Source organism: Seriola dumerili, unplaced genomic scaffold, assembly GCF_002260705.1.
Source record: "Seriola dumerili isolate Sdu_G_001 unplaced genomic scaffold, Sdu_1.0 BDQW01000138.1, whole genome shotgun sequence".
In the NCBI taxonomy this organism is placed as follows: Eukaryota; Metazoa; Chordata; class Actinopteri; order Carangiformes; family Carangidae; genus Seriola; species Seriola dumerili.
The window spans coordinates 20,614,381-20,631,287 of NW_019174393.1; the positions used below are offsets into that span (position 1 = coordinate 20,614,381).

General features: G+C 39.7%; 1 protein-coding gene across 5 annotated transcripts; it reads left to right on the forward strand.

Annotated features, from left to right (window-relative positions):
- Positions 1 to 527: 527 nt before the first annotated feature.
- LOC111224535 lies at positions 528 to 15,460 on the forward strand. Of its 5 annotated transcripts, none has more exons than XM_022749069.1 (5): positions 528 to 819; positions 9,428 to 10,701; positions 11,083 to 14,622; positions 14,743 to 14,805; positions 14,947 to 15,458. In XM_022749069.1, the coding sequence occupies exons 2-5, from the start codon at positions 9,480 to 9,482 to the stop codon at positions 14,997 to 14,999; spliced, it is 4,878 nt and encodes a 1,625-aa protein (XP_022604790.1). In that variant the 5' UTR covers positions 528 to 819; positions 9,428 to 9,479; the 3' UTR covers positions 15,000 to 15,458. The 5 variants fall into 5 exon arrangements, with proteins under 5 accessions (XP_022604790.1, XP_022604792.1, XP_022604794.1 ...); XM_022749071.1 differs by having other exon boundaries at positions 9,428 to 10,662; XM_022749073.1 differs by lacking the exons at positions 11,083 to 14,622; positions 14,743 to 14,805 and having other exon boundaries at positions 14,947 to 15,460.
- The last annotated feature ends 1,447 nt before the right edge of the window (positions 15,461 to 16,907 follow it).

Consider the following 16,907-nt stretch of genomic DNA (forward strand, 5'->3'; position numbering starts at 1 on the left):
GGAGTTCTTCTTAATTAATACAAGACAGAATAATAGGAGATACATCCTATTCTGACTGTTTTTATACCAAACATGATGGAAAATTGTGGTATTCTGGAAATGATAACATTTAGTATAATTACATTACAGAAATCAAACGTCAAAACATTGCTAAATTTGGCTGAATTATAGAAGCCAAAAGTGGAACTAAAGGAAGAGCTGTTGGGCTGAGCTGAGCCAGATGATCAGACTCACACTTAACAGCCTGAGTTCCCACCACTAATGGACCAAACTAAGCGCTGAAAAGAGTTTGCAGCTCTTTTGTTAGATACTACCATGGGTGTATTGTTGGCGAAGTCTTATAATAGATGCATGGAATTTACTCACTTCATTTGGGTTTTGCCTTCCTGCGCCTTTTACAATGGTAAACACCCCTTCCAAAAAACAGAAACCCCCCCAAAAAACCTAACCAATCAGAACTCACGCTGAACGTCATATAATCGGTCCAGTAAGCCCACCCCTCTCTTCACTGAACCTTGAAGCTTCCTTTCAGCTGCATCTTGTGGAGCTCAGAGCATTGGGACTACAAATTCAGTGGGAGTACCGTTGAGGAAATCCATCCCCATTTTTTTCTGCTTTGGACACACACGGACGATAACGGATTACTGCCACTCCTAACGTTAACGGACAACGGCCACTCCGATCGAATTTCTTTCAGTCGTCTGGAGTGAAGTTTTACGCCCTGAAAAGTCACGTAGAAAATTATGAGAGGACCTTAACAACAGCTTTGAGGAAACGCTTGAATACGTTAAATACGCGAACGTGAAATGTGGAGATTCGGTAAGTAACAATGAGTGATAAGAGGGAGCGTATACATTTGCGTGTTTTTAATTAACTGTTATTTAAATGTAACTAACCGTGAAACACCAGGAAAGAAGGAAGTTGACTCCAAAGAGCTCTGTCTGTGACGCAGTCTCAGTTTCGTTTACATGAGATATTATCTTAATTTCCTCCTGTCTTGTGCTGGCTGCTCATGGAGTAAACATGGTATGCATTTCAGAACTGACGTCCGAAATGAAAGTAACATAACTGCTACTTGTTGTATTTGCTCGTCTCGCCCCTCTAACAAAATGCATTTGTAATCGGTATGAATAACTGATAAGACAAAAACTGGGTCTCGACTAATTATGATCAATAAAACAGATTATCCCCAGACCAGTTGACAAAGACTGAACTATCTGGAGGCGCTAGCATACAGCCTCTCCTCGTCTGTGGTTAATCAGCGGCAGCTGGGCGACTCCAACTTCAGTGCACACACAACTATGAGTGGTGTATGGTAATACACAGTTTAAAAAAAATGATCCGCATGTTGCTGTAGTCGAGTACTTAAAATGCCCTTTGCGTTAATATATCTTTATATTAAGTAATTTATTATTTTTTATTTTATTTCATTTTATTTTTTAAAAGAGGACTAACCTGACCAGCATCGATTGGCTGAACGTTTGAGATATGGATACGATGAAACACGCTTTTGGAGTGCTTTTTTTGGCTGTATCGTTGTTTTGTTTGCAGAGAGAGCTAATGTATCCAGATTTAACTACTTGTCTAATTTTGGAAATGACAAACACACTGGTGGGACTGAGATGAAAAGTTAGAGCAAATCTTTAGCTGTATTACTGTCTTAACAAGTTGTGAATTGGTGATAACAGCAACTGCTATACAACTGAGATGTGTCATATCCATCTCCTTTGTCCCCTCTATGTTTAATAAATCCAAAATAAACCCACTAATTTGATTTAAATGCAGATGGTTTTTCTGATTTTGTTCTCTGATGCCTACATGTTGCCTCCTGGATGCTACCTAACCCCTGCTGACCTTGCCAGAATTGTTTTTTTTTTTTTTTTTTTTTAATTATTCTAGTTAAATTCGTATTTGCAATTTTTTATAATAAAAGATGGATACGATATTGCTACGCAAAATAGCGCAATATCGGTTTTTCTTTTTTTTTTCTTCCCACCTCTACTTTGTATGTCAGCCAATTTAATGGTCTTTCAAGAGATCCTGAATACAGTCTCCCTTGCTCATCCCATATTCGGCCATGCCATGCTGAACTGTATAGTGAACAGTCCATCTGTGCATAGGGGATCAAGAATTAGTTAAACTCCTGACTAAATCACTGAAACTTGTGAAAGACAATGCAACATTGTGATTTGCGAATTTGAGTGGGTTTGAGTTAAATCTGATTAAGTTCAAGTATCTGTTTGTATAAAGTATCTGAGTGTTTCAGGTGCGCTCCTTGCTCTACTCCCTGCTCCATTCGTGCTCCGCCCCCGCTCACCTGCTCTGTCTCTACATCCTCTATCCTCTCATTCCTGGCCAGAAGGTGAACAACAGAACATATGTGTGTTTTTATTCCAGCCACATTTGCTTTCAAAACAGAAATGTTGCATTTATCAGGAAAACACTCTCGCCACTAATCAGAAAGGATCTCAAACAGATTTACTTTGAAATCAATGGCTTACAGAACCCAAAATCTTTCTTTCCTCCTCCAATCTTTTCAAAATTCAACAGGTTGTCATTTTTGTTCTAATACTGCCATCTAGTGGGCACTTAAGACAAACACCACATTAATTGAAAATGTCAGTTATGATGTTGAAGTTATATTTTTGAGCACCAAAAACATTTAGTTTGAAAAGTCTAGGGTTGCGTTTAGTCTGAACGGGCGAAAACAGAGACCTTTGGAAATGATGACGTAGACACCCACAGTCGGTTCCCTATCGGGCCTCAACTAAGTGGTAAAAGCAACATGTATAGTGAAATACAAGTGTTACTGACTTTGTTGTCTTTGCTAGCAGCTCTTGTGCATTTAAATTCTGCATTTTAACACTGCCACTACCTTTGCTGTTCCTTGTTCGCAGTATTCTTTGCAATTAATCACCTGCAGAGAGGACAATCTGCTTCCTGTTTACACAGACTCGCACATACCCAGTGTATGTGATTGGTCATGTATCCGTTTTCAGGTGTGATAGTATGTATGGAGATCGTTTCTGATACGGAGATAAAACGTCGGGATAGAGTGTCAGAGCCTCTGTGTGAGATGCTTTGGTCAGCAAATTTCAAACTTGTTCAGCGGGTCTGCACTAGGTCTAAATGATATGAGGAAAATTTGCGATATGCGATGACACTGTTACATATTGCGATGAGGATGTGATAAATATTGACATATGTACAGTTTTGCTGCGTGAAGTTGAATGAAGAACACAGACATAGGTCACTATTGGTCAACTCATCGTCTTCCTCCTGCTGCAGGTAACTTTTTTCCAGTTTATTTGGCTCATTTGCTGTGCCTTGAAAACCCTGTGTGCATGGTGTGTGTAAATACAATAATTTTTTTCTAATTCATTGCGTTTCAATCTTTTGTGACGTGTTTATTGCACATGCTCATGTCGCTAATAAAATAAGATTAATCGGTCAGCACGAGTCTGCACAGCAGCTAATAATAGCTGTGCTATGCTTAACCCCCTTCACACTGGACTGGGAGGCACAGCATCATGATGTAACATGAAGTGGGCGTAGCTGGAAGTATGGCAGGCTGTAGACGGATGTTTTTGTGGGGTTTTTTTACATATTAATTGGTCTTTGGTGATTTCAGACACTGAGGTTGGAAAGTTGCATTGGTTTTCTAAGTTCAGACTCTAGTAATTAGGAAATCAGTATAGAAGACATTTAGCTGAAGCTTCTCATTTTAGCCAGTGCTGAGCGTTGGTGTTAAAGTAACACCAGTTAAAATAACGAAGGTTGCTGGTGGGGTTTGTATTTTCAGAAATAAACTCCAAGAAACAAGAACTGAATCTTTATTGCCAACACTAAAGAACTGAGTTAGTCTACAGAGCAACTGGAGTACAAGTGAAAAACATTAGTTTATACTTTACTCATATAGTTCACTTAACTCTGTAACACCATTGAACAACCACAAATGAACTGTGTTGTGTGAGTGTATCCTTAAATCATGCAGAGTGAAACATCCTCTTTCTAGTGGATCCTGTCATGTCACTGACGTGCTTGAAGTTGGAGCAGAGTAAGCAAGTAAGGCGAAATGAGCAGCACCGCAGAAAAAGTAGAATGCAGTTCGGAGGATGAAGATACAATGTTACATGTGTGCGTCTGTAAATATCACGTGCTTGACTGCATTTATACCTCTCACCATGCCTCCTAACTTTAGCAATGCAGACCTCTATTCCTGCGACATGATTGGCTGTTCGTGATTCATTTGTGGGCTTGCTATAACCATGGAAATCGATTTATATTGAACATTTTTTAATCAGGGAAAATAATTTTGTGATTAAATATTGCTATTGCTTTATCGCTCAGCCCTAATAGCATACCAGTTAAAATTTATAGATTTTGAGCTATGACCTTAAGTCAGGTCAACCATTTTGCACCACCACCTACCCACCCTTAGTTCTAATACCAACATGGTCAATTTCAAATAAACTCTTGACCATTAGACTTGTACTGACACAGATGGAGTCTCTAACAACCAGTTCCAAATCCAGTGTCATAGACCCATTCAGGCCACTGAGGAAACCAAACTGTCGAAGACATCAAACAATCAGGGCAAAGGCCTGCAACCAGATGCACTTCATTTGTGCATGCACTCCAGCACATATCTGACAGATGGTTCAGGGAGCACTCCATCTTCTGCTGTAAAGCATCCCATTGTTCGGGCTTGCACTGAATAGTGTGTGTAACTGATTTATAAAACCAAAAAACACACCTACTTAGGGACATTACTGAATTTCCATAGCCCCATCCAGGTTTAGGGTATGTGATGCACATGGAAAGAAAGTTGCTAGTGGATTTTGTTTTAATATGTGCGCATGCACCCCTCTGCTTTCCCTGAGGTATTGGAGCCATTATTGTACTGTCTGTCGACTGTTTGCAATGTCATGGCCTTTCATTGTGCTTCCCAAAATCTCTGCTGTTTCTTTTCCTGTCTTCTTCCCAAAATCATTGAATTTGATAATCTGCTCTTGAGTTTCCAACATCTGATTTGTGAACATGTCTTAGCATTACCACTCTCTCTCTTTATGAGATATGTGAGGCGTAGCTCACATATCATGAAATGATATGGTGCCTCCCTCCTCTCCTTAAGAATGGCTTCTAATGGCATCACATACAGTATATCAATAAATTGATTTTGACATTCAGTGGAGAGATGAGCCTGCAATTTTCCCCTCATTATTGGTGCTTTCTCACTTTCTGAAGATGCTCATTTAATGTCATATTTACCGAATAGCTCGCCGGTGGGTCACCTTTTTAAAAGCCATGTTTCTGCAGGCCAAATGAAGTGATGCATCCAGTCTCTCTAATACACTTTCTCCACCAAAATTAACGGGTATAAGCAGGTTTTTTGAACATGGGTAAACCTGCTAAAAAAAGCTGATTGACCCCTTCTCCACTGCTAGTCGATTTGCCTTTCTGTTCAGTCTGAGGACACATAACTGCAAAGAGCGATGTAATCGCATACACTTAGAGAGCACACATACAGACGAAGTGGAGAGAGAGTAAGCTCCTAGCCGGGAAAACCCTGGTGACGGTGTGTCTACAGTCTCGTGGTCTGAAAGGCTTTACAGCAAGAAAAGAGGAAAAAAATTGTGTGTTCACTTGGGTGTTGTGTTTACATCCGATTGCACCCTTTTCCATTGCTGGCATAAGCCCAGTGGTAGCAGGTCTAAGTGGGTTTTTGACTAGTGTAAAAGGGGCTTAATGCCCTGTTTTGTCAGTTTCTGACTGCATCAGCTTCTTCTGCTGACTGTCTTTCCCAGTTGCCCTTGAAATCAGAATTCTGAAAGTTTTTAGAAAGTTTTAAAACTTAGTTCAGGCCTGCAGCTCACTCTTTCATCCTGTTTCCGTTCCGATTTTATTGTTAAATTCCCCAAATGAAAATTAGGATTTGTATCTTCCCGCTGCTTTGCTTCTTTCAGATGATTGTTCACTTGCCACTATTCCGGAAAGTAGAACAAGGTCTGCCGTCACCAGCTGCAGTTAGGGGGCTAACTGTATAACGGTTGACAGTGGGCTGATTAGCAGCAATTGAACCAAAGGCTTGGGCACCCTACTATAGCCCCTTTTCCACTGGTCAAAAAACCCATTACAACCTGCTAACATCTGGCTTTTGTTAGTGAAGGTTCAATTGGCACACCTGGGTTAAATGACGCAGGTATTAATCAGCTCCAGCTCCCTTTCCTGCTGTAATGAGTACACACTGTAGACCAGCATTTCTCAAATTGGTCCAGAAGCGACCCCTAGTGGTCCGCAAGTAAATTAGTTAAGATATGTTTCAACTGTCTTTGAGTGACCACAAAGCCTACTAGAGAGTATTGTATTTGTGTTGTTTTCAATATTAAAACAACTAAATAAATACAAACATTATTAGGCCTATATGAATTGGCTGTTTTACAATGTAGTTAAACCGACCGTTTTAAAACACTGCCAACTCACGTAGCCAGTTTACAGTTTGTTTTACTATTTATGTTAAAAATTATCAGTTTGACATTTGAAAGGAAATTTGGAGTAAGCTTACAGTTATCCTGCCTGTGGAGTGTGCTAAATTTCACCAGTCATCATCCTATCAAAAATGGAAAGTGGCAGGATCGTGGACTGGATAGTTAAGACTGTGTCAATTATCAGAAAATCAAAAGAAACCTCCGACATAACGAACAAAACAGGCAAAAGTTTAAGTGCTGAGTTTTAGTAATAATTTAGTCACCATTACTGAAGACTTGTGGTGTGTTTGATGATATCCAGTAGCCAGTGTTCATGTGTGTGAATATTCTGATGTTACATAAATAACACTTGTTGCCATGCAGTGTGTAAGCTGTAGGGTTTCCTGATAATCAAAACTCCTTACATGCTTGATGTTACCAGATAGCTGAGTGGTTAAGGCACTTGCTATTGCATATTTTCTGAGCAGAGTCCGAAAATATGTTGGTGGGTTTGACTTTTTGCAGCATTTCATTCCCCGTTTCCTGTCTGCCGCCACTGTCTTATCCAACGTTTTAGCTCTTCTTCCTTTTGAATTGGAATGTATATATTGTATTTGTACCCATGAATCTGCCCAATGAATGTAATGTAATGACATAAACCATCTGACAAGTAATGTCAGAAAGCATTTTGGCTGTTTGGTGATAGCACAACCTGACAAGCTGATATGAGCTATTGCAGCAAGATTAGGGCTGATGCGATTTGTTGCCATACATACATTGATTTGTTTGATGCGACCAGTCACTATTAACTGCCATATATTTATTTTCTAAATCATCTATGGTCACATTGCTTCTCTGTCCTCTGGCCTGCCCTCTCTGCTTTCTGGGAGAGGCAGGGCTGCAGGTACACAGTGTGCACACACACATTCACACATGGAGTGAACAGCACAGCAGAAGCTGCGCCAGACACAGAGCCAAGTGAAGTAAAGATAATTGAAGATTACTGGAGTTAAAGACAACTATCACTGAACTTTTCGTTACTGTAACTGCAATAAAAAGTAAAAGGCCAATAAGAACTTCAGCCAACCACCTGTTCAACAAGAAACAAACGAGATATTTTTATCTGTTTCTTCCACCGACTCCCGGTGTCTTTTTATATGTTAACATCGCGCTTGTTAAGCTAATAGCGAACTGTTAGAAAATGCTACAACAAAAGCTGTCTGTATGCAAGACTAACTGATTATCGTAGTTTACCACAAATCTTAAAATGTGGCAGATTGTTGTAAACTGATCAACTGGTTGAGACAAATTGGAACAATCAATTCAAATTTGTTGTGAATGTATTTTTTTTTATTATTTTTTTTTTAAAGACAAAAAAAGAACCAGTAATAGTCTGAGCTGGATCAATAAGTGTATGGATAAGATAAAGATAAAATCAGCTTCATTATAAGTCTTGCTTTACCTGTGTTATTTTATGATTATTATGGCACACAGTGACATCAGTCACAAACATGTGAAGCAGCCCTAATCAAGATGCCACCAATGTGTGGGCTTACGTGGAAAACAATGGCTGCAGGTTTTCACGCATATAATGTGCAACCTTAAAAGATTTTACAAAGGACAGTTGGATAGTCAAACAGATTTTAAACCTACAGATTAACCAAAACTATCTGAAGATGACATCAAACAGTAAAATGATTCCAAGTTCCTGGTTACCCATTGACTTAACAAACTTGCTTCACTGAGTGCATTCAGTTTTCCTGTGCAACACAATTGAGATGAGCAAGGTGAGCATTGTGGGTGTGCTCACCTTAAGGTTTACCTTCAAATTAAGTTGTTGAGATAATCTGGCTAAACTTTTCTTTGTTTGTCTACAACCTGATTGTCCAACTGCTGTTTTCATTGAAGGGATGTTATGTGTTTGCAAAAAGACATGGAGTAGCTAACACAGCTGTGGGACAGCAATCCCTCACACACCACTGACTAGCTCTCGGTAGAGCTTTTGTCGGTTGGGACAATTCGGCTGTTGGCCCTGCATTGTCTTTGCCCCGTACTGTCAGAAAACATAGGCGGCTGCTTTATTTGTTCTTTAATGTGATGATGGAGAGGTGACTGAAGAATCTGGTAGCGAACCTACTGCCAGCTAGAACAGTCACTTCTGAGATTGTTTTTTTCTTCAAGAAAAAATTAAATATAGCAATTTAGTGTTTGGTTGTGATACTCCACAATTTAGAGGAAAATAATGCTCAACTGGAAATGGCATATGGTGAAACTGTTACCAAATGTGATTTTATAATGATCAACATAATTAAATGACCACAGTACATACAATGTACAGTTTACATTTACATACATGATAGTGAAGCACAGCTTAATTAATATTAATCGTGGTGTTTTACAAAAAATCTAAATATACTACATCCTAGTTCCAGGTACTCTCGGGGGGGAGGGAATGCAACAGTGGCGTATTATCACAAACAACAATGATGTTGTATTTTTATGTTTCAGTTGTGTATGTGTGTTTTTCTTTTGGTTTTTTTTGTATTTTTTTGTATTTTCTTTTTTAATAATTATTTATATTATTGTATTTTATGTTTCATGTATGAGCTATGCTGCCATTAAAGTTTTGTTTGTCACATAGCAAGGTACAATGTACAGTAAGCAAAGCAGTGAAATGAGGGTCAGACTCGGCCGCAGGGCAGACTGTGCATAACTGCAAGAAGAAAAAAACATTTTTTTCAATATTGTGAAAAATACATTGTCACTGGATACATTGTTATTGTAAAATATTGGTTGTAGCCTCCTTTTTATTCACAGGTGATTAGGTGCCTGTAGTGGAGAAGGCATACATGACATATTGAATGTGAACCAGCCACTCGCTCAGATCACGGATGCATTAGCTTAAGTGGCGAGGAAACCTTGACTTTCCAGTTTCTAATATTTTCTTTTTTGTCTCCTAGACCTTAGAAATCCTTGACTGAAGTCGTCACTTGAAAGATTGCTCTCCATGCAATGCACGCTGGATGTCCACACAGCCAAGGAGGAGCCTCCCCTGCATTCCAACACAAGAGTAATGCTTATGCTATTACATCACATCAGGACAACAATGTTAAACCTGCACCAGTGGGCCACCCTGACAATGGAATGCAAATCAACATGGTAGCCTCTCAATATCCTGAGGGGGTCAGAGTGGTTTCAGCTCAGAGGCAGCAAGACAACGCACAACCACGTCAAAATTTCCAGGGACTCCAACACCAACAGAAGTCACAAGGAAGCATAGCAAGCACTAGATTCCAGCACCCAAATTCCACGGACATTGCATGTACTGTTCTGAACAGTGGTCCTGACTTTAATTCATTACCACATGCCGCTGCACAATGCAGCAGTTATTTTGAGACATCTGATAAGGAATACTCAGTGAGACAGTCTGGTGATAATAGTGGACAACGAAGGGAATGTTCAAAGCAAAATTTTAGTAGACATTTCCTGAATGGTTCGAATTTGAACAATAATACTAATCTGCAGCAAATACAACATTTAAACAGTGCCTTTTCAGCTGGTACCAGTTCTGCAGCACATCAGGGAGATGCCCTTGGAGTCACAGCACAGACATTTCCTTTGCAAATTCATCGTTCTTCTCTACCTAATAACAAACTGCAGAAATCTTGCCCACTGCTATATTCCTTACTGAAAGATTGTGGAGATTCAAAATTTTTGTATGCCACTCCGTCTTCTTCGTCAGGGCAAACTAATGCCAACGTTGAACTCAATACTAGTGCTCATTTTTCAAGTGAAGTGCCCTGCAAGAGTCAGCAGGTGAAAAGTTCACTAAACGCTCTAAACTTTGGACAGATTACAACTCAAAACTTATTGCCAGTTGGAAAAACAGGACCACCTACAGATGATCAAATACAGGACTTCATTACAGAAAAGCTAAAATATTTTATAACAGTTTCACCTCGGGAAGAAGGAAAAGATGGACACAAGAGTTTTCACATTAATAACAGCGCCTCCATTCTCCAGTCTGACCGCAACACACCAAAATCCAACAATGTTGACCAGTCCCACCACCCCATAACCTCTACCTCCAACAAAGAAGAGAGACTCAGTGTCAGCTGTGGATCAGCAATTCAAGAGAACAGTTCAAAGGGCAGCAAAGCAAATGCTGAGTTACCTGCCAAATCCAAAGACAAAGGTGATTGTTCTACAGTTGCTTCAGAGAACTTTTCAACAGGTACTATTGTCTCTCCCATAAGAAACTTAAAACATGCTCCTAAAAATGAATCTGTTGATAACAGTGTATCTGTAGATTTTAATTATCCAGTAAAAATACACTTGGATGTAATTATGCCTACAAATGGTGATGGGAAACGTGTTTACTGTGAACATAAAACATTTGTTGGTAGCAATGATGAAAGTTTCCAGAGTAAATTGTGTGATAAGTACTTACAGAATGGCATGACCACTCTTCATTATTCGTTAACTGCACTGAAGGAGCTGGTTGCTAGTCTGGAGGAAGTAGAGACCTTTACAAAGATGGACAACTTTTCCAAGGTCATACTGCAACAGTATTGGAATGGGGATATAGATAACGTTCATCTCTTTACATCCACAGAATATCCACAGATTATGGCGAAAGTTGCTGCCACCTGCACAAAGAGTGAAGATAAAAGTCCATTGGTTCTGACAATGTCGGAAATGACTTTGGATGGGCTGACTGAGAAGGACCCTAGCTTATTGCTCAACAGCAGCTTGTCAAAAGAAGAGGAAAAGTCTCTTTGGTTGAATATTAACAAGGATTTGCACACGACAGAGAAGGACAAAGGAGATACAGATCTAAAACCAATGGAGGCAGTAGGGTTGGACAATGTGCGAGGTGTGACCGTCTCTGAGGATCTTCAAACCAAGTCAAGTTCAGTGGTAACTGGATTTGAAACACTTGTACTCACATCACTCAATGAAAATCAAGACACATATACAGACAAAAACAAAAACTCTGAAGCTCAACATTGTCATATTACCTGTCAGAAAGTAATTAGACATTCCAAGCTAAATTCATCAGTTGATCAAATTCAGATCCATAATGTAATATCAGTTCCTACAGGCCAAAGTGAATGGCTGTGGAAACAAACAAGCCATGGAGGTGTGATGGAGGATCCAGGATCTGTACGTTCACAACTCCAAGAGCCGCACCTATTACCTGAAAGCAAGAGTGAGGAAGCAGACTCTGTGGAAATTTTGAAAGATCCACAATATGAAGACATTTCAGATGATGAAGACATGTCACAGCTGTTGACCAACCTCCCAAACACAGAGCATGAGCAATTAAACTTCCCACCATGTTTTGAAGAGCGCCAGTATGAAGATATAAGTGAAGATGATAATCAACAGATTGTGAGTTTGGCTGTGGAAACACCTTCACTTACACAAGTACAAATACCTGAAACTGACAATAAGCAGTCACCATTTGAAAATGAAGACTATGGATGTGTTCGGGGTCAAGCTCAGATAGAGACAGAAAACATTTCAGATGAGAGACTGATTGCAAAGAAGCAGATTTTACCAAAGACGGGAACACTGGATGTACCACAACAATGCTCTTGTGCATATTTTGGTGACACTGATTATCTATTATGTCCGAAATGTGACGGTGAGAGATGTCTGAGATGGGAAACATACCACTCTTTTTCATATAGTACTTCCTCTGTTTTGAAAGATGGAGATGGGACTGACAATGAGATGGATGATGACTATATAGTTATACCTATAAGCATGTCAGACATTAAATTTGAACCAGAGGAAGAAGCCCAGGATATCACTGAAAACGTTGTCCTAGATGATGATGAAACTAGAGACAAAGACAGGCACAGTGACACAAATGCAACACACTGTGAGTTATATTGTCCAGTTCCAAAACCAGTACGAGCTTCTGCGTCTTACAAACTGGAGGTTTTTGACACAATTAAGAGCTTTCTAAGGGCAAAAGCTGTACAGTATGGGACAGTTTTGTTAGCATTAGGCAGGAGCACACCTGAACATGAACTGGACTCTGAGCAAGAACAACATACACCTCAGAACAGGAGAGAGTCCAGCTCTGAGTCCGAAGACAGCTGGGAAACGGAAGACAGTTGTGATTACTCATCTGCATCAGAACAAAACTACATGACAGTGTCTGACCATTTGTTAAAAAAGAGGTCCGCACATCTGCCTCCAGAGACCAATGATACCAAGTCTGAAAAAGAGAGTGAACTTGATGAGGCTACAAATGTGCAAAAAGGTCAAACCAGCAGCTCTAGCAAGTTGGGCTGTATGCAAAAACCTACAGAGCTAATAGTAGCCCAAGCTGACTCACAGCATGTCAAACCCAAGACCAACATACAGATTTCAAAAAAGGAAAACATAATAATTATTGATTCTGAAACGGAGGATGAAAGTGACCAACACTGTGAAATGGAGGCAAAAGGGAAGAGATTAGTGTTTAAAAAAAACAGACTGCCATCTGCAGCCTCACCAGCACCACAGCGCCAGCTTAAACTTAATGACGAAGTGGTACATGATGCAGACTCTGACTTGTCACACAGCACAGAAACAAGTGGGCAGCTGATTGAAACCAAAACTGACTCTGAGTATGTTCTACATGAAAAAAAATCTTCAAAAGATGTAATAATCCTTGATTCTGACACAGACGATGATAGTGACAAAAACTACAATAAGGCAAGCAGAGGGAGATTATTCCCTTCAGGTTTATGGGACAGTGACAGTGTGCAATTAATTCAACAAATGAGACCTTCACCGGAGACTGTGGACAGCGATTGTGGAACTGCTGAAGAAAAGCTCCAAGAAGTGAGATTGTCTTCTGCAGACTCATCAGTACCGCAGTACCAGTCTAAACTTAATGGTGCACAGTTGAAAGAAGTGATGCACAATACATCCTCTGACCTGTCCCTCAGTATAAAAAAGGGTGGACATCGGATGGAGGCTAAGGGTGACTCTGAGTATGGTCAACAGAAGTCCAACAGACAAACGACCTCAAAAAGAAGAAAAGTTCTCCATGATTCTGACAAAGTGGTCAAAAAAGACAATCAGATCAGCAAAAAGGAGGAATTGAGAGAGAAAACACTCTCATCAGTTGCAAAAGACAGTGGTGATACCTTATTTGCTATACAAAAAAGACATTTAAGTGAATCTGTGAACAGTCTTTGTGGAGTTGCCAACAACAAGCTTCAAAAGACTGTATTTTCATCTGATGACTCACCAGAGAAGCAGCTCCAGTCTGTGCACAAGGAGGCAGACTCCACCTTAAGCCCAAATCCTGTGATTCATCGCCTTTTAGTTAAGAAGTCGTATCAAACCTGCAATTACTTGAAACTTTCAAAAGAAGTCCACAGGCAGGGTAAAGCTGAAACTCCGAACACCAAAGACTGCCAAAGGTCTCCAAAGACCCCCACAGCAGCCAGAAAAAAGATGGACCCCTGTGAAAAGAATACAAAGCGTTCACAAAGAGATGAACAAGAAAAACTTGTGCCCAAACCAAAACCTGCAAATAGACACTGTGGAACAAAGAATAAGGTTCAAGCCAACGTGACAAAACCCGGACTGGTTTCAAGACAACTGTCGTTACCTTGCCTGGAAGGCCCATCCACCTCCACCGATAGCTTAAATTCCACAAGTGGACAAATTCCTGAAGCCAGGCGAAGCTCAGAGTTGTCACAGTCTGGAGAAACCAGTACCTTTTCTAGTCCTTCTAAAACTATGCAGAGCACATCAGTTCCAAGACATTTGTCTTCATCCAAACTAAAGTGTTGTCACTCTTATAGCAACCCCTCAACATCAGATCATCCTAGCATAACTACCAAAGGCCCATTATCCTCTGCACCTGTGCAATCATCAGCATGGGAACAAGTGAGAAAAGACTGGAAGAAGAGCTATGTCGCCATCAGGAGGGACAGAAAAACTAGCATGGGGACAGAGGAGGCTTTGAGAACCACAAATTATGAATCAAGGAGGAAACTGAGGCCAGGACCTAGTCACTGCGAGAAGGCTCCCACACAGAGGCACAACTCCCTCGAGTCTGCAGCTCCCCTGCTGAAGAGGTCCAAGTTTGAAGCCAGAGAGTTGACAAAGGCGAGAAATCGAGACATCATAAGGGAACAAAGTGTGTTCTTTTGAAATCTTTAAAATGTTTCTTTCTTCTGAGCATTTGTTTTTTGATAGGCAAATAAAAACGAATGTGTCTAATCTGAGCAAATTTTCCCAACACTCATTGTTATCATAGGATACTTCATGAGTGAAGGTAGCAAGTGGTCAGAGATGCCAAGAGAGGCAAGGCCAATGGAAGGTGATACTTTACATGGTTTGCTCCAAGCATAATAATAATTCTTTCATAGCCACCTAATGCACTGTACGATTAAATACTTTCAGTTTTTTGAGATACAGATGCAATCTTTTCCGTGTTGTTCTCTGCTCTTTTTCATAACAGGTTCTGTCAGGGAGAGGAAGTGGTATAGATCCCCTCGAAGATCCTTTCAATGAGAACAAAGTGCCAGTTCCTACGACTCATGTTCCAAAGGACAGTTTATTGTTGTAACTGTTTCACTGTTTCTGTCTTTAATCTTCCAAAGCATTTCTGTATAGTACATTGACAGTCTGTCATACCTGTGTGTGTGTGTGCGTGCGTGCGTGCGTGCGTGCGTGCGTGCGTGCGTGCGCGCCGTTGGTGTTGTCATTGTCAACTGTTCTTTTGAACAGCTACCTCCAAATTGAAAAAAATTCATATAATTAAATGTTTTTCCTCTGAATACAGAAATTGAAATATGTCAGATATTTTAAACCATTTCTGTCCTTTTTATATAAAAAAAAAGAACTACAGATAGATGCACAGTATATAATCATATCCTTCACCACTTTTAAATGTTTGTTTTTGTACTCAGCTGTGAGGAAATGTCATTAAAAAAAACTTCAATGACTTCCTATCTGTTTGGTTCATGTGTTGTTCTTTTTCACCACTAGATGGAGACATTGCAATATAGATTGCACTTAAAGTTGCTCTCCATTTTAAATTATACTCCCTTGTGCTTGTATTAAACGACATAGTTCATTGTGATTGGTCAGATTTTGTCGTCTAATCAGAAACAGAAGTGACTCTAGTTCTGTTGCTGCTTTCACCATGGATCATATGAAATTGGCAGCTGGAAAGTAGTGTCTCCATGTACCTGAAATGGTCTGAAACATTTAAACAGCTGTCATTGCAGAAACCTCGCCTGTCAATATTTGCTCAATTCATCAGTCTTTTTCAGCAGTTGGCCATCTAGTATCAAAACATCTGATGGATACTGTTGTAATGGCTGTAATATATGATGATGAAACAAAGTAAATATAGTAATTATTTATAGAATGATATGGAATTCATCCACAGTTTGGTAAAGTTTTGGTTGACTATGACAGGAAACCTGTTTTGGGGGGCCACTAAACCTGATTTCATCCTTTTCAAAATATCCTCAAAGTGTACATCATGTTCCAGTGAAACATGTTAAGAACCATAATACACAGAGACAGCAAATATCAGAATGTGTTGTGTTGTTTTTCATTTATCTATATTTTTTGGGCACTTTTTGCCTTTAATGAGATAGCGACATTGAGAGAAGGGCCTGGGCTGGATTCAAACCAACACCACTGCCGTGGTATATGCTCTTCAAGGTGAGCTACCCCCCCCCACACACACACACACACACACAACCCACAGTATGCATTTTATGTGGATTAAATGGTAAAAACTCCTTAAAATGGACCAAATACCATGAAAAATCATCCCTGAATAAGTACCTCTAAATTACCTCAATGTTTCCTTTAAAGTGCAAATCTATGGGTGGCTTTGTATTTTGTAAATCTTTTAGGGCTATGCATAAATTAATAGATCAAAATATGTAAGATGTGTGTTTTATGGTTGAAGACACCCTAAAACTGATCAAATATCATAAAAGCCAACACTGACTTTTCACCTTGAATGAAAAAAGAAATATAAATGAATGGATGACTTTCTCCCTGATTGGTGATTGTTTATTTATAAATTGGTCTTCAAATATGGTCAGATTTTCGTCAAAGTTACAATTATAAACACAATCTGTATTAACTAATAAAACAGAAATCAATGCCATGTTTTTTTCTATATAGAAAACATCATACAAACATTCACAGTGATGGAAACTGTGTGAAGCTCTCCACTCTAGACATGAACAGAAGCTAATACTGGAGTCAGTCAGTGAAGACAGATCAGAGATGTGCGTTAGATACACTTTGACTTATAAACACTCAACCATTTAGAGAAACATCAGCTGATGTGAAAGAGGCCTCAGAGCAAAGATCTCAGAAGACCACAGGTCAATAATTGTTTATTTATTTTTAAGAATTATAGAAAGCTTGGGTTCAAGTCTGTGCCCACCT

Coding starts and splice junctions, on each gene's coding strand:
- LOC111224535 (XM_022749069.1), top strand. CDS start 9,480: ATGCACGCTGGATGTCCACACAGCCAAGGAGGAGCCTCCCCTGCATTC. Junction 10,702..11,082: donor TTCAGAGAACTTTTCAACAG/GTACTATTGTCT, acceptor TTACATCCACAG/AATATCCACAGATTATGGCG. Junction 14,623..14,742: donor AGACATCATAAGGGAACAAA/GTGTGTTCTTTT, acceptor TTGTTATCATAG/GATACTTCATGAGTGAAGGT.